At 52.9% G+C, this 17534-nt stretch overlaps 1 protein-coding gene across 2 annotated transcripts in view; it reads left to right on the plus strand.

The window, feature by feature from the left end:
- The first annotated feature begins 340 nt into the window (after positions 1–340).
- Positions 341–17534, plus strand: part of VANGL2 (VANGL planar cell polarity protein 2) — a 28144-nt gene continuing 10950 nt past the window's right edge. The window contains exons 1-3 of one of the 2 annotated variants that reach the window (XM_023214404.2): positions 341–646; positions 15300–15560; positions 15714–15834. In XM_023214404.2, the coding sequence (XP_023070172.1) occupies positions 15490–15560; positions 15714–15834 (192 nt within the window). In that variant the 5' untranslated portion in view covers positions 341–646; positions 15300–15489. Of the gene's footprint in view, positions 647–15299; positions 15561–15713; positions 15835–17534 lie in introns of those variants that run through there. The other variant, XM_023214405.1, reaches the window with a different exon arrangement.

Raw genomic sequence — 17534 nt, forward strand, 5'->3', positions numbered from 1 at the left:
CTGGGAGTTCCGTCTCCGACAGGAGGGGTCGAGGAAGACAGCCCCAGGAGGGACTGCGGGCTGGGCCAAGGCCAAGAATCGAGGCATTCTCCTGCCCACCGTTGGGGATCCGAGTGTTAGCCCCACCGCGGATTCCCAGGATCGCTGAGGGCCGCCGGGCATCTGAAGGCGCAGGGCTGGGGGAGCGGCGACTCCGGGAAGAGCGGGGCCGCAGACAATGGATGCGGCGGTAGGAGGGGCGGCGGCTGCGGGAACAGCCGGGAGGCGGCACCCGGGAGCTCGCGCTCCCCCGCCCCCTGCACCCCCCACCCTCATCCCCTCCCCCTCCGCCCCCTCCCCCCTCCGCCGCCGGCTCCCGATCTGATTCCTGATCCTTGATTCCTTGATCCTTGGTCCCGCCATGGGAGCCTGAGCGCCCCCTATTCCCCCCTGGCCCCCAGCCCCCGGGGCCTTGAGGGGGAAGAGGCAGCGGTCTGGGACGGAGCAGGGGGTGACCAGACTCAAGAACCCCCCGCCTCAACACCCCCATCGCCCGCGCTGCCTGTCCGGGAGCGCCGAGTTCGGAGCGACCCGAAGCGCTGCGGATACAAAGGCGACGGGCCGAGCGGGGCGCCCGCTGAGCCCACCCGGCAGTTCGCAGCGGCGGGTGAGTGCCGGGCCGCGGGGGCGCGGGCAAAGTTTGAAAAAAAAAAAAAAAGAAAAAGAAAAAGAAAGAAAGAGAAAAAAGGAAACGGAAAAGGAGGAAAATCATGCAAGGGGCCAGGGGGTGCCTGACCCCAGAGCGAGCGGGGTGGCTTATGGGGGAAGGGGGGCTGGGCTCCGGGCAACCCCCTTCCGGTGCGCTTCCCCACGGCTCAGCGGAGTACCCCCCCCAACTTTGGGGAGGAGAAGGGGCTCGTGGGGGAGGGGGCGGAGCCCAGGCCTGGAGAGCCGGGGACTTTCCTGGGCCCGGGCAGGGGCCTTAATGATCCCAGGGGAGCCGGTTGAAGCCGGAGACTGGGAGCTTGTGTTGGAGGTGGGGGGAGAGGCGTGGAAGGATCGGAGTCTGGAGGTATTGGAAGCCAAGGGTGTTTTGGGGTGCACACACCCCTCAGGAGCGTGGGGAGGGACGGAGGCAGGTATGCATTAAGGGTTTAGAGTGGAGTCTGTGGGGCGGGCTGGGCAAAGTAGATAGGGTGTGTGTACAGCCAGAGGATGGGGCTGGAAGCGGTAGACTGTGTATACGGGCCGAGGGAACAGACGCTGGCATCCTTCTCCCCACTCATATTTACCCATTTAGGGGACTGTGGGCTCTGCGTTAGTGAGTTTTGAAGGGTTGGTGGAGGATCCGTGTGCATGATTCTTTGTTTTGGTGTGTGTGCATGCCTTGATGTGCTGCATGTTCCTGCAGGTGGGCCCCTGGTTTGGATATGTAGGTGTTTTTCTGTGCTTGACTGTGTGTGCACCCAAGGAGTGGCTGACCACGCATCTGCTGTGTTTGGATATGTGTTTATATGTATACTTAGGGGAAGGCGTGTATGTCTATGTGTGTGTACTGGGAGAGGGATTCATGGGAAAGAGGTGTGTAGGTACCAAGGAAGGTGGGTGTGTAAAAGCAGAATGGAGTGTATGTGGATAGGTGCGTGTGCACCTGTGTACTGGGAAGGGGTGTGAATCTGTGTTCTCTTGTGTGTAACCTGTGTTGATGGGTGTCAGTGTGTGTGCCTGCCTTAGCTGGTATGTATGTTTCTGAGTGTGTGTAAGGGGTACCTCTTGTCTCTGCAGGCAGATTTTCCTGGCAAAAGTCCCGAAAGGAAGGCTGTCTGCAGGATTTTGAGACTTCGTGGATGGCCTCGCCTGGATTTAGGGGTAGTACCTTAAGTATCTGAGACCTATGGGTGGGAGGGAATGGGTTGTCTTATGAAGTGCCTGTTTTGGGGGGATGGGTTTTTCTGGAAGAGGGCGTGTGTTGTGGGGAATAGGGAACAAGGGGTCTGGTTGTAGTCCTAGAGGAATTTGGAAGATTGGCGGGGTCAGGGAGAAGAATAAGAGGAACTTCCTCCCCCATCATCATAGGCTGGGTTCCAGCGCTTGGAGAGGCTACATTCTTATATTCCCAGCCTTAGTTAAAAGCCTCAGGCCACAGTTCTCTTGGAAAGCCGTCTCAGAGTTTGCTGCTTCAGAGCCTTCTAACTCTGCCCTGACTCTAAGATACTAAAGTTCCTGAGGAGTCTTGGGATTTTGGTGCGGGATGGAAACAAGAGGAGGAAGCATGTCTGGAGGGATGAGACCTGGTAGGGAACAACTTGGGTTCCCTGCCCATGGGGTTGAGAAGGTGGCATAGGGTGTTTCTTCAGGAGTTTTTGCAAGTGAGTCTGTGTGGTTTATCACATAGTTTCCCTTTTCCCTGGTGTGAATCATGATTGAGATGGAGCTGTGGGTGTGGGGCCAGGACTGAGTGACTGTGTGTGGGGAAAGGGCCAGGTACCCATTGCAGGCTATACTGCCATACTCATCATCATGATAGTGTGGTGGGAAGTCGGTGACTATCCAGGAAGTGAATTTCTGTTTCCACCAAGAAGCCACAGCTCCCTTCTCTCCCTGTCCTCTCTCATCCTTTTTCTTTTGGGGTATAGGGAAGGGGTTGCTCACCTCCTTCTTAAGGATACTAGCCTTCCTCCATTGTACACTCTTAGCAGTTTTCTTTTGGCTGCCAGTGGCTGGGTTGAGGCACCCAGTTTTAAGAGCTGAGGTGAGATTGCACATGCCCATTAGGGTCTCTGGGCAATTGCGATTGGAATGTTAGAGTCTCTAATGGGCGTGTGCAATTGGAATTTTCCCTCTTTAGTCCTCAGGGCTCCCTACCCTCCCTAAGGCCTGGAGATAAGAGTAGTAGGGGTTGCAAAATGTTTGAATGAGGAACGGGGCAGAGTAGGAGAAGCCTTTTTTTTTTTAATGGATCATTCCCCCAAACCCAACACCTGTCTGACAGTTAGGGCTCCCAGGGCTAGCAAGGCACTTGCATCTAAGATGGTGTGCCCTGGCCCTCTGGCGTACCTTGTTTGCTCTGTATACACTCATCACATGCATGATATATTATACTGGTGGGGGATCTTCCAAAGAGGAGGAATTGTGGTCAGATAATAGGAAATGCTATATCTGAAAGTACTTCCAGATTGGGAGTCGGTGGCCACGTTGACCCCTCCTCACCCATTGTCTTGCTCCTGACTTCTACTTCCTCTAATTCTTCCGGGGCAGGCCTCTCTGGTTTGTTTGCCTCTTCTCCTGATCCTTTTAGGTCTGAGGAAATATCCCCCCTTCCCTGGCCCTAGAGCAGGACAGTCTTTTATCTGCTCATCTGGTTTCCAGGTCCTTCCAGTAATGGGGAGGGAACTTGGCTAACAGAAGCTTTGGCAGGGAAAAGGAAGAGATCTGATCCCCTCTGAGTTTTAGAGACTCCAGTCTTCTCCTTCCCTCAAGTGTTCCTCACACTGTGAGGCCAGAGAAAGGAGTCAGAGTTGGTTGGAACTAGTACTTAACAGTGGTGTGATCTCGGCAAGTAATAAACCCCATTCCCCAGCCTCTTAGGTGTCTTAAGGCACATCCTCCAAGCCTAGACTGAGCCCTTCCACAAGGAATCCCTGGTCCCCTGCCAAGTGGCTTTCTTCCCTGGTTTGCTTTTAAATTCTGGCTTTGCCACTTTCTAATTCTGCGACATCAGACAAAACTGGTAACTTTTTGAAGCCTCACTTGTAAATTGGAATTAATAATAGGCCCTACTTCTTAGGGTTATGAGGATTAACTGAAATAATAGAGAAAGCACGTTGCACAGTTCCTGGCACATAGTAAATGTTAGCTGGATGGTTTGGATTCTGAGGGATAATCATGGGTAAGGGAGAGAGGTCGGGGTCGGGACAGGAGAAATAGGCTTTGGTTCTGATCTTCCTCTGTCGGGCCACATTAGGCATTCTCTCCTATCTGCCAGGCGCTGTGTGAAGCACAGGGGATGGAAGGGCTAATAAGACGTTTCCCAGGGGAGACATGCGAAAACATGTTGATTCACTGCAGCCCAGTGAGTGCTGTGTGGATGTGTGTTCAGGAGGCCACTGGAACATAGAGGAAGAGTGCTTGGCCCTGGGGTGAGGTGCCAGGGAAGGTTCCTGGAGGAGATGCCCCCTTAGCTGGATTTAAAAAAAAATTAAGGTGAAATTCACGTAATAGGAAATAAACCACTTTAAAGTGAACAGTGGCATTTAGTGCATTCACAGTGCTGTGCAACAACCACCTCTGTCTAGTCCCCAAACATTTGCACCATCCTGAAAGAAAACCCATACCCATTATGCAGTTGTCCCCATTTCCCCTTACCCCAGCCCCTGGCAGCCACCAATTTGCATCCTGTCTCTATGGATGTACCTATTCTGGATATTTCATACACATGGAATGATAGAATGCATGACCTTTTGAATCTGGCTTCCTTCGCTTAGCATAATGTTTTCCAAGTTAATTCACATGGTAGCATGTAGCATGTATTAGTACTCCATTCCCTTTTATAGCTGGATATTATTCCCTTGTGTGATAGACTTTAGCTGGTTAAAGAATGAGTTAGGCCAACAGAAGGGGTCTGAGGAGGGCACTGCTGGTGGAGGCTCAGTGTGAGCAAGAAGGCACACAGGGTGTTTGGTAGTCCTGCACCTTGAAGTATGAAGTAGGGATTTGGCCTCAGTTTCTCTGTCTATAAAACAAAGTTATCATCCCTTTCCTGCTTGTCCTATGGAGTTGGTAGAGTTGGAGGTATTAAGGGAGAAGAGAGGCTAGGGTATTATGGCCTCTTCTTAGGCTCTGGGCTAGGGATGGGACTTTTAAAACTTGCTCTTTCCTCCTCTTTCCTGGGCAGCTCACTCCTGTATGCATCAACCCTCATCCTCGTGGGGAGCCATCTCCCTGTTCACTTGGCATCAACTTCCCCTCTCTCTGAATTGACCTGAAATTTCCCCTTTTACCTTCCAAAGATGGGTAACCCTGTGCATGATGAGATTTTGTCAGCAGAGGTGAAGGAAAGCCTGGGAGTAAGTCCCACTCACACCGTACCCTACGGCGGCCCTCCCCTTCTTGATCCTGTCTCTTGGTGTTGTGGCTTGGGCAGCCCTCTCTCACCTTCTCTGTTGTGATCTGGCTAGAACTGTGGTAGGCCAGGGAGAATTTTTGCATTCCTTGTCTCTACCCTGCTTGGTACAGAATAGGAGGCAGAGGCCCTTTATGGTGGGGCCCTTTGGAAATGAAGTTTTGCTGTGCTTTGTCAGATGCCCCTGGCAAGGTTGATAATTACAGACATAGCAGCTGGGAACTGGTTTGGGAGAAGCAGGCTTGGAATCAGCAGAGCTGAGGATATCCTAGTAATCAGGGTGGGGCAGGGAGAGGGGAGAGTGGGAAGAAGCTGGGGGCTGGGTAGGGTGGGAGGCTTGGGATCCCCTTCCCCTGCCACTCCACACACAGCTGGGCATAGAGCCTAGAGGAGAGTGGGAGGTGATTGGAACCCAGGTCTGCCTTACTGTAAGTGAGGAAGGAGGAGGGAGAGGAAGAAAGGTGGGGGATGCAAGGCCCGCTGAAGAAAGAAGCAGAGAGGAGCAAGAGGCATTTTTGTTGCTCTCTCAGGCAGTACCTGGATATGGTCTAATTTAGAACAGGGCCAACCCTGCACCTAAAGGTGGTTCCATCTTATTCTGGGGTGTTTCTCCTTACAATGAGGTTATGGGAGCAGGAAGTGGAAGGGGTTGGCTGTGGACCCACTAAAGGAGAAAAGGTGGGAACTAACATTTTTTAAAGCATCTATTGTGTGCCAGAATCTGTAATATTCTGTATACATTATTTTGCTGAAAACTCTTAACCTTCTGAAGTAGGCACTATTATTCCCATTTTATAGATAAGGAAACTGAGGTTTGGAAAAGAGGAGCGACTCACGTGAGATTACATAGCTGGTAAAAGACTGTGCCAGGTCTGACGTCAGTGCTCTTCCTTTTTCCCAAAGTCTCTTCACCTTCCCTGACTGTCATTCCAGTTAGGTCTGATTGCTCATTATTGCCTTTAATCTTGCACTTGAGTAATACCCCATTTTCTGAAAAGCAAACATGAGTCCACTGTCAGCCTGAGGAGTAGAGAAGCCTACCCTTGAGGGTGGGAGTCAGAGAACGATCTCATCTCCAGGAGGAGCACCTTGGTGTCATAAACCTGGGGTGGGCCTGGCATTTCTGCAGAAACTTCTTGCTGGGCCATGATTTTGCAGAGTGGTTGGGGGAAGGGAGTGACTGTAGGTTCTGGCCACCGTGGCCCATGGGGTCTTGTTTGTGATTGGGAGGAGCCTGGTCCTTATTGTCTATAGGGTTTTTTCACAGCCCCTAATAATGTCCTTCAGACCCCTGTTTTCACCAGAGTGTTCTTGGCTCCCTCAGCCTGGTCAGAGACAGAGGGTGTGTTTGTTTGTGGGTCTGGGGAGGGGGTTCTGTATTTAGTTATTTATTTTTTTGAGACAGAGTTTGGCTCGTTGCCTAGGCTGTAGTGCAATGGCATGATCTCGGCTCACTACAACCTCTGCCTCCCTGGTTCAAGTGATTCTCCTGCCTCAGCCTCCCAAGTAGCTGGGATTACAGGCATGTGCCACCATGCCCAGCTAATTTTGTATTTTTAGTAGAGGTGGGGTTTCACCATGTTGTGGTCTCGAACTCCTGACCTCAGGTGATCTACCTGCCTCGGCCTCCCAAAGTGCTGGGATGAGCCACTGCGCCTGGCCCAGGGGGTCTGGATTTTTAGGGTAAGTAGGGTTTAGACAGGAACAGGTGCTGAGCTCGAGGTGTGAATGCAGTCACTTAAGAAACAACAGACTGTGAACAAAACATGCATTTTGTCACCTGCTTTACTTCAGGAATGGAGATGGTAGATATAAGGGATGGGGGAGATGAGGATTTTCAGCAAAGAGTGAGAATCTTAGGTAGGGGGTGGTCAAGATGGTGGAGGCTGGCTGGCACTTGGGCCTTTCACCTGTCTCTGGTTTTCTAGATAAGAACTAGCCAAGTTGCCAGATCCAAGGCTGGCTCAGATCTGGGCTGAGGCAACAGGAGGTTCTCAGGATGGGGATACCCAGCTCTGCCACCCTCACCCCCAGTCACACTGCATCTCACACTCGGAAGCCCACTCTACCACCTTCTTACAATTCAGCCTTTCCTGACGGTGTCCCTATGTGTTCTTCCCCTGCACGCCATCCTCACAGCTCAACTCCCCCCATCCACAGCAAGCCCAAGGTTGGCTAACTTCCCCTTCCCAACTAGCCGCTTTTCACGTCTTTGCACCCCAGGGCAGGGGCCAGGTGAGTAGGCTTTGAAGGTCTTTTGGGGCCAGGGACAGTTGCGGCCTACCTGGAGCAGCAGGCTATAAAGAGGGGGCATTTGTTTTTGGAGAGCACAGGAAGCTGGCTTATGGGTCAGCACAGCTCACCCACCTCTCATTGTCCACCCTCTCCCTGAAGACACCTCAAGCTGCGTGTTTTCCTTCTTGGTTCTTCCACAGCTCACCTGGTGGGCAGGTAGGGGCCAGTTCTCTGCCTAGGTCAAGGGAGGAAGCAGCCCAAGTCCCTGTGGTGGAAACTGTGGTGCCTGCCCATTGGTAAAAATTAAATGGAGGATCCAGAAGCCCTGGTTACCTTCCCACCAGCTTAGTGTCCCGTTTTCTCACCGGCCCCTACCTGGGACAGATGCCAGGGAGATTACTCACCTTTTCTTCTGCAGCCTTTCCACCCCCAGTGTTCTCTGCAAGACTGGGAATGGGTCTGGGGAAGGCTAGGGCATGGGGTGCTATGGGACATGTATGTACACACATGTGTGCTTTCGTGTGCTGTGTTGGGGGGCAGGTACCTCTGGGAGCTGGGATGGGGGTGGGGGTGCTGGAGAGACAGCACAGCAGGTCTTTACAGAACCTGCCTAGCGAGGGTGGGTGGAGCTGGGTGGGGCAGGCAGGAGTGATTCCAGGTTTCAGAGGGGCAACAGAGTGTGGGTGTATGTGTGTGGGGGGTGGGTGTTTCGGTGTGTCTGTGGATTTAGAGGTCCCCAGCCTCACCCCCGGCCTTAGACTGAGGGAAATTAAGGAAGTAGGTGGAGAGGGGCTTGGCTCTGGCTTCCCCAACTGCTTTTGAATTAGAATGCAAGCTCAGGTATCCTGGCCAGGAGCCTAGTCTGTGGGCCCTTCCCCTGCGGTGCACCCTGCACTGCGGTCTGCTGGTGAGATGCTGCTCTGGAAGCCTAGATGCCTGGATGACCCAAGCACGGCCAGGATCCCACCCCTCCTCTGCCACTCAGCCCAGTGAGGAGAAGGATCCTGCCCCCACCCTGGGGCTATGAGGATGGTGAGCTCATGTCTGGGGCTGTCCTGGGAGAATGCCTGGTTACCAGGGCGGGGGTGGGGCACCTGGTGCCAGTTCCTGGGCTCCCTGCTCTGCCCTTCCCACCCCTCAGCCCACCAAGATCCAGCTGTTCTCTCTGGCCTCCTGGGCAGCACTGTCATCCAAGGACAGCCTTTTTCAGGGTTTAGGAATGCGGGTCGGGACAAAATCTCCACCCCATTTGTGGTCCAGGACTGGAGCTGTTCCTTGGCTACTCTGTGCCTTAGTCCTTTTGGTGATAGCAAAGCCCAGCATCTCCGGATGGTTGGCTTGCCCACGGCCCAAGGCTGGATGGGGATGAAGGAACATCACGGTTCTTAGAAGTGGTAGAAGGATGAGTGCAGGAACCACCCCTTTTGGGGATAGAGGCTCTTTGGTTCTGGCTGTCTTAGCTGAGGCCTGTCTAGTCTCTGTTTCTTTGTGCCTGGTGAGAAGAGGGGGCAGGATGGAGTCAGCAAATCCTCTCCTGTCGTGGCCCTCTTGCAGTTGTGTCTACTCTGCAAGGAAGCAGCGTCCAGAGCAGTCTCATGGAGAAACCTGGTCTCGCTCCAAGAGAGCACCCCTCAAAGTCAGTGTTAGTACAATTTTCCAACAATCAGAGGAGGCCGGAAATGGGCTGCTGTAGAAGTAGTGGCCATGGGCTAGTCACCTTCTTTCTCTGGGTCCCAGAGAGAGGCCCCTTTCAGCTTGGTGTTGGAAACTGTTGAGAAGAGGGTGATTCAGCCAGCCGTGTCCTCCTGAAGGGGAAAGGGAAAAGGAAAGGGGTGTCAGGGAGTGATGTGGGCATAGTCAGAGGTTCGGGTGCCTTCCTCTCCTCTGTGGAAGCCATGTTGGGTATCTGCATTTTCAACCCACACCCATCAACTTCAGCCCCCTACCAGGGCCTGACAGCTCTGCCTGGGTTAAGCACATCTGTGAAACTCAGGGGAGGAGTGTGACAAGGAGGAAAACCAAGCAAGGCTGTGAAGTGGGACAGCCGTGTCTCGAGTCTCTGCTGTGCCTTGCACTGGCCTTAGGCCTTGGTGAGGTGCCCTGACTGCACAGAGAGCTAGCTCCTGGGATGGTGAGTTGGGAAACTGGACCCTCAGCTTAGTTCCTGCCATCTCCACGGCTGAAGGTGGGCATCCAGCACTTTGAGTGGAACTTATATTGATATCCTTGGACCTTGGCACTAAGGTTGGTGATGATTAGGGAGCCAGGCAGCTAGGGGGTGCCCACATGTATACCCCTGCCCATGGGCTGCAGTGGGAAAGGGGTGCAGGGAATATGCAGGAAGACCCAGGCCCCTGTATAGGAATCGGAGACCTTTAGTGGGCAGGGGCCCACAGACGACTCTTCAGGCAGGGTCTGAGGCAGTAATCATGCCCATTTCCCTGTGTTCAGGCAGAACCACCCTTCTCTAGTCCCTGACTGTGGAGAGGAAAATGGTCCTATCAGAGATCTCTGTTCCTGTCTGAGGAGAACTTGAGGCTTCTTGTCCTCTTTCCCATCATCTTCCCATCTGGCTGGAAGTCTTTTAAAAATCAAACCCAGGCCCCCTCTGCAGCTCGGCTGGCTAGGTGCTTCCAGCCCTGTCCTTGGTGGAGATGAGGAACAATAGGTGCCCTTTTTAGGTGCATGTTTGTGCTCTGTCCCCGCCCCCCTTTTCTTCGTGGGAGTCACCCTGGTTTCCACAGCTCTTTCTCCCAGCCCCACCTTCATCTATGCTCTGTCTCATTACCCCACCCCAGGCCTAAAGTAGCTGGGACTGGACTGCGGCGGGGTGGGCCTGGGCTAGAGCAGTGGCAGGAGGTGGCGCCTGCAGCCGCCTGCGTCTGGTCATCGGTCCTCAGCACGCGCCACGCATGGGGGTGCTGGCGTTTGTGTTCAACGCCTTGCCCACTTAAGCTGCCTCCTTTGAGTGGGAAATGGGAAAGGGTTGGTCCGCCCTAGTCTGTGTTTTGGCCAACATCCACCTCCCTTATACACACACACACCCCCACACCCCCACACACCCACATACACACTACTCTAGGGCCCTGCTCCCTCTGCCTGTTGCCAGGTTCTGAGTGTATTTTTTCCAGGGGCCTCCAATTGTTTCCTGAAGAAACCTGATCCCAGAGCTCAGACAAAAGCTGGGGCCGCCAGAGGAGAAACCCCATTCTCTCCTCCTCTGTCCCTATCGCCCCCACCTCTATAACCTCCCTCCCTTTGGATGCTGGGTATGGGTTCCAGGACCCGGCTGCCATCACCTAGGCAACAGGGGGCTTTTGTTGCCATGGTGATCAATGTGGGAGAAGCTGGGCAGCCGGGACAAAAGCCCCCACATTCCCCCCCGCCGAGCTCCCCCCAGTCCCCTTGGGATGATACTGAGACACATTCCATTAATTTTATTTCTGAAAGGCCTTTGGAGGGGAGAAGGGTCTCCTTTTTGTAACAGGCTCTCTCTTCTCTCCCTCTCTCTTCCCTGGCCTCTTTTTAACCCCAGATAATCCATGATTGGTTTGAACAGGGGACTGAGTGTGTGTGTTTGTGTCTTGGGAAGTGGGGGGCAAGGTGAAAGGCAGTGGGGCACATTCCTTTTCTACAGCCTCCCCCTTCCCCAGACTAGGGCAGCTCCCTGTCCTGCACCGAGTCCGGACTTCCCTCCCGGTCTCGTCATCCCTTTTGACGTTTCCACTTGTTGATCTCATCCAGTGATCCCCTCCCCCCATCTCTTCCCTGGGAACGCTGCCCACCCGGGAGACCCTCCAAACCCCTGATTCCTGAGACTGATTAAATAAGGGGAACTTCTGCCCTTCTCTTTACTCCCCTCCCCTCCCTCCTCCCAGGCCCCCCAGCAGCAGTGCTTGGATTAGTTCCCTGGGGTACTTGAAGACACAGCAGGCAAGGGTCTCAGAAGTCGGGTTCATTTTTGGTGCCTGTGTTTGGTAGGGAGGAGAGAAGTGTGTTTTGGTGCTTTTTGGGCTCCCTAACTTGGGTTGGCAGGCCAGGGGAGCAGGATTCATGTTGAGTCTGTAGTAAGTAGCAGGGGAGGAAGATAGGGGGCACTAGGCTGGGCAGCTCAGAACAAAAGGATGGGAGAGGACTGGCACCCTTGTCTGGTTTGAAATTTATCTGGAGGGGAAATGCAATGGCATCAGTTTACCTCCTGGGTGTGTTTGAAGTGGTGGTTCTGGTTGGTGTGTGTGTGTGACTTCTTTACTTAGTTGTACTAACAGCAGGATTTATTTATACCACCTCTTTCTCTAGTCTCAGAGGAAGTGTCTGGGGATTGGAGTATGAGTGGTCCTAGAGCTAAAACTTGTTAATTGCTTAACTAATTACTAGTGGAGCCATTTATAAAAGCACTTCTTTCACCCTCGTCATCCTTACGGCTACCCCATGAAAAAGGCATCATTATCTTCCCTCTTTTACTAATGAGCTTACCAGGCTACAGGCACAGAGATGTTAAGTAACTTGCACATGGTCACACAGCTAGTCAGTGGAAGAGTTAGGTTTTAAACTTAGATCTTTGAGTGCACATCCCTGGCTCTTCTGGCTGTTGGCTTTGGCAGATGGTTGGTATACAGGAGGATAAGGAGATGGACAGCCTGGGATCTAGTGTGTGTGTCTAGACTCTAGTCCATGGCAGTTGTTTACTTCTCCACCCCCTTTTCTACCCCCATGTCACTCTGTGACCCACTTATTATCTTTGAGCCTCCTGGCAAAATTCAGTTTTTATGAGGAAGACCAGAAAGAATAGGCTGGAACCACAAGAGAAATGCAGGTGAGATGTCTAAACTATATGGAGGAATAGGCCAGTAGAAAAGGTCCTCAGGAGAGTGGGTAGATGAGCCCAACATATATTTTTCAGGTAAGTGGATAAATAAGGATCGTTTTTGCTGCAAAGGTTTTTGGAAAGTCGTATGGTTGGGTTAAGGCCTCTGTCCTGTAAGTGTGTCCTTATCACACACATGCTTTGACATGGGGCTACTGACAAATATAACTAATCCTATGGAGGATTGCCTCCATAGAGCTCTGTTAAGAGGATGAATGAATAGATTTCACATTGCTTTCATCTCCCTACAGTCATTACAGGGAGATAATGAGAGCCAACGAGGTGTACAGTCATGGATGTTTTGGCCAACGACGGACTACATATATGATGGTGGTCCCATAAAATTATACTATTGTATTATTACTGTACTTTTTCTATGTTTAGATACACAAGTACATACCATTGTGTTACAGTTGGCTACAGTGTTCAGTACAGTAACATGCTGCACAGGTTTGTAGCCTGGGAGCAATAGCCTTAAGGCCTATGTGTGTAGTAGGCTATACTACAAAAACACAAGGTTTGTGTAGGTACGTTCTATGATGTCCGCAGGATGCAGCTGCCTAATGACACATTCTTAGAAAGTATCCCTGTGGTTAAGCGAGGCATGACTATGTTCATTTACTAGGTTGGTATTAGTTCCTTGCTCTGCGCCCATGGGAGGGGAGATTGATATAAATATGTATCAATCATATTGTTTATTCTCAAATTACTGATGGTTTAGAGTAGTTGGAGTAAAGGTAACTATACACAGCAAATCCATTTTAGTTTTTTTTTTTTTTTTGAGACAGAGTCTTGTTCTGTCGCCCCGGCTGGCGTGTAGTGGCGTGATCTCGACTCACTGCAACTCCCGCCTCCCAGGTTCAAGCAATTATCTGCCTCAGCCTCCTGAGTAGCTGGGATTACAGGCGCCTGCCACCATGCCTAGCTAATTTTTATAGTTTTAGTAGAGGTGAGGTTTCACCATCTTGGCCAGGCTGATCCTGACCTCGTGATCCAGCCACCTCGGCCTCCTAAAGCACTAGGATTAAGGTGTGAGCCACCCCGCCTGGCCCCATTTTTGTTTTTAACATAATCAGCCTCTCAGCAGCATTTGACCTGGTTGACTTAATTGCCACCTCAAAACACTCTTAAATTTCTGGCTGCCTTGAGACCCCACTCTTCTGGCTCCCCTCCTTGTCTGGCCTTCTCATCCCCTTTGCTCCTTTTCCTCTGGACATGTGTACATGTCGGGGTTCTTTATGTCCTTATGTAGTCCTCTCCCTAGGTGATTCCATCTATCCCCATAGCTTTTCACACCCTCAGTACCTCCAGCTCGGACTGTCCTCCGAGTCTGGCTCCTCTGATACCTGGCTGCCTACTGTCTCATGGCCACTAACTTAGCAGGCTAGAAGCTGAACTGTCTTCCTTCACAAGGCTGCTTCCTCCTCAGTCTTCCCTACCCTACTGATGGTGCTGCCATCTGCTCCCTTGCTCAGGCTGGCGATTCTTGACACTCCCATCCCGCTCATTAGGTCCTGTTGATTTGACTGTTACTCACTCTTCTGTGGCTCTACCCTTAGCAAGCCTGTGCTACTGCAGTCACCTCCTTACTGATCTCCCCGTTTCTACTTTTCCCTCTTTTCAATCCATATCTGCATAGCTAAAATCCTTCGAAGTTTTCCTGTGGCCTTAGAATAAAATAAAGCTCATGCTCTTCATCTGGTGCCTGGCTGTCTCTGCAGTGCCACCTTCTACCGCCCACTCTCTTCCTCAACTCTGGCCCCACTGGCCTTTGTTGGTTCTTTAAATACAACAAACTCTTTCCTGCCTTTGGCCTTCACACATGTGATTCCTCTGCTCCATGGGCATTTTCCTGCACTCTTTGCTTGGTTAATTCCTGTTTCTTCTTCAGGCCTCTGCTGAGGTGTCAATTTTTTCAGACTTTCTAGAACCGCTAAGTTTAAAGTAGCCCTTACCCCATGTGGTGTCTCTCATAGTTTCCTGTTCCCCCTTCCATCCATAAGTATAAACGACCTGCAATCGGTCATTTATACTTATCTGCTTGTTTGGTGTGCCCTCTTCCCTGCTAGACTATAAACTCAGGGTTTGTTATACCACTTTACACCTAGCAGAATACATGTTCATAGAAGGTGCTCAAACAAGATTTGATGCGTCAATGACTGAAGATAGGAAGTAAGTGCTCAGTGGATGATGATGACTGTTAGGGGAGTCAGGGTCAGCAGGGAAGATAACATTGGGTGCTAGAGTAGGTGGGGGCTCCTATGAGGGAGTGGGGCTGGGCTCTGAAGAATGAGCAGGGTAGGGATTAGAGAGAGGAGAGGTCATCCTCCTCTGCAGAATCAGAAGGTGAAGTATGGTTGAAAGATAAGCCTATAAGTAGGCAGATAAACTTGTACCTTGCCTATTTCAGAACTTTAGGCAAGTAGAAACTTGTTTTCTCCTCCCACCCCCACCATATTTTCCATAGTTTCCACCCCTCACCCTCACCTGGGTGTGTGCATACGCGTGGCAGCCTCAAGGAAGCTGCCAACCTGATCTTACCAGTAAACCTGGGTGTGTTTGAAGTAGATGCTGGGGAGATGGTACCAAGGGAAGCAGCCTGCTGTGGGCACACTCAGAAAGTATGAGTGAGGGGAGGAGGTGTAGCATGTGGAGGAGATGCCTGGGGTAGCCTCTGGACAGAAGCCAGCTCCTTTCTGCTCTCTGAGGTGTCCATTGATTCAGCCTGTTGGCTTGGCCAGAACCTGCCCTCTTCACGCCTCAGTTTTCCTGGCTGAGAATAGGGAAGCAATGCCCTGCTCCTCCCTTTCAGAGGGCTTGTGGTTGGGTCATTCTGGGTGAGCCTTCCTGCCCTGGGAGCCTTTGCTAGCCATCTTCCCCCAGGCCTGAGTCCTTGGCACAGCCTGGCAGGGCTCTTTCTAGAGTAGGGTAGGAGGAACTGGGCCCAGTGGACAGCAGGAACCTGGGTGGAGATATTCTCAGGCCATGGCTGGGCTCATTTGAGCCTTCTGTGGCTGTTGTGTGCGGATGGTCTTCCTCTGCTCTGACCCCACAGAGAGCTCAAGCCGCCTCTAACCAGCTTCTTCCTCTCACCAGGAGCGTCGCTGGATTTTCTCTGAGACAAGCCCACCCGTCCAGCAAAATAGAGTCCCTCAGGGTGACAGTTGACTTCCTGAAGGTGCCTCTTGGCCTGAAGAAGCCGGTGCTGAAGGAGGTGGCTGTGGGGCCCCCCAAGAGGCCCCAGCCTGCGGCCCTGGAGCGCTATAAGGCGCGGCGTTCAGACGCCATGGACACCGAGTCCCAGTACTCGGGCTATTCCTACAAGTCGGGCCACTCCCGCAGCTCCCGCAAGCACAGGTGGGCAGGCATGTGGGGTGACATGTGTGGCAGAGGGAGGGTTGGGGGCTGTTAAGAGGTGGGCACGTGCAGGGGTGGTGGGGTAGAGTGGCTGCCGAGAAGACCCTGGTCCACTGCTGGACTTTCTGTGCCTCTTCTGGCTTCCTGCCGCAGGGACCGCCGGGACCGACACCGCTCTAAGAGTCGAGATGGGAGCCGAGGGGACAAGTCGGTGACAATCCAGGCTCCCGGGGAGCCCCTGCTGGACAATGAGTCCACACGAGGGGATGAGCGGGTGAGCACCGGGGATGTGGCGGTCCAGACTGGGCATTTTCAGACTGCTCCTGAGGGGCTGGAGGCTCCACAGAGTGGGGGAGGGCTTGGAAACCTGGTCTCAGACAGCTGCCAGACTGGGGAGTGTGTCTTGTGTTATACTTAGGTTGGCTCAGTGTCTTAAGGTAGGACCTTCAGAAATTTCAGTATAGAGATCCCTCTGGAAGCAGCAGCCTCTCCTTCTTTATCTCCAGAGGGGTGGGGGGGGTGACCTGGGCTGTGTGATGGGAATTGCCCAGCTCCTCTGGAGCTGCTGCCAGCCAGTCAGGCCCGCTGGGAGTCTGGAGCAGGAGGGCGGTGCTGGTGGCTGGGCCTGGGGTGTGTGTGAGCAAAGCTGAGTTTTCCTGGAGCCTCCAGGTGTGGGCACTCTGTGCCCTCTGGTGTCAGCCTGTAGAATGGCATCACCTAGGTCTTGGGAAAGGAGTGTGGGAAGAGTAGATGAAGAAAGCCTGAGGGAGAAGAAGTGAGGCTGAGGGATGGAGCAGAGACCCTCGGAGAGAGTTCTCCACGACTGGGGTGAGCAGGTTTTCTATTCTAACCTCTGTTGCCCACTGTGCTCACCTGGTAGGGAGGACAGCGGACAGAACACAGTCCTGGAATAGGGCAGAGGCAGGATTCGAGGTGACACTGAGGTTGCCCAGGTCTCATCCCTCTTGGGAGCATCTCTGGGGGCTGGAGATTCCCAGCTCCTTTTTCCTCAGAAGAAATCCTGTGACTGACATTGGGAATTCCCGGGCCTTGGGAGCAGGTCAATACCTAAAGGAAATGTCCTTTTTCCCTCTCTCCCAATCCCTTCTCCCTGGGGCCTGGTCTCCTGAGTTCTTGAAGTGACCCTGAGGCATGACCAGTTCTCCTGCTGTTGGGGAGGAGGTCCCAAGCCCTTGGTCCTTGGAAGGGGTGGGCAGTATGTCTGGGGGTCAGAGGGCAGGGAACAGACCCAGGGCCTTGAGCTGAAAGCAGTCAGTGCATCTGCTTTCTATCTTCACATCAGATTCATTCCCTATCCTGTGGAGAGGAGGTTCCTCAGCCTCCCTAATCACTGGTGCTGTCGGGCTGCCTTCATCCTGTAATCTGAACCTTCTAAGTGTCAGGATGTGATTCCATATCCCCAGGCTGTCCCAGGAGTGAAGGCTGTGGGTGCTGAAGGCGGCTGGTGGTCTTGGGACTCCTCTGTGGGATGATCTCCAGCCACTGCAGAGAAACAGCTTGAGCAGACCACACTTAGAGGGGCACCTGGGGACCTCATCCTGGCCACCTTCTTGCCTCTAGGGATAGGCAGCCTCTGTGCTGTAGACATTTAGATGGCCCAGCAGAGGTGGCCTTGCAGACCAGAGACCCAGAGACCCAGGGTGGCCTTGAGTCTGCACAGTGTCCTTCACACCTTCACCCCTTTACCCCTGGGGTCTTCTCTTCTTCTCTGTGCTGCTTTGGTCAGGTTACTCCCTTAGTTGGAAACCTTCAGTGGCTCTCCATGCCTGGAGAATAGGTGCTTATTGCCTAGCCCAGCACTGCAGCATGGCCTGCACAAGCCCCGCCTGGCTGTTCTCTGCCTCACCTTCCTGGTTGCACCTTGCTGTGCTTCTGCACATGGATCCTCTGCTCTCATAGCCCTTGGGTGCCTCAGTTAATGCCATTCCTGCCCTGCAGGCTCCTCCTCTAGCT

The sequence above is a fragment of the Piliocolobus tephrosceles genome, chromosome 1 (genome assembly GCF_002776525.5).
Source record: "Piliocolobus tephrosceles isolate RC106 chromosome 1, ASM277652v3, whole genome shotgun sequence".
NCBI classification, from domain to species: domain Eukaryota; kingdom Metazoa; phylum Chordata; class Mammalia; order Primates; family Cercopithecidae; genus Piliocolobus; species Piliocolobus tephrosceles.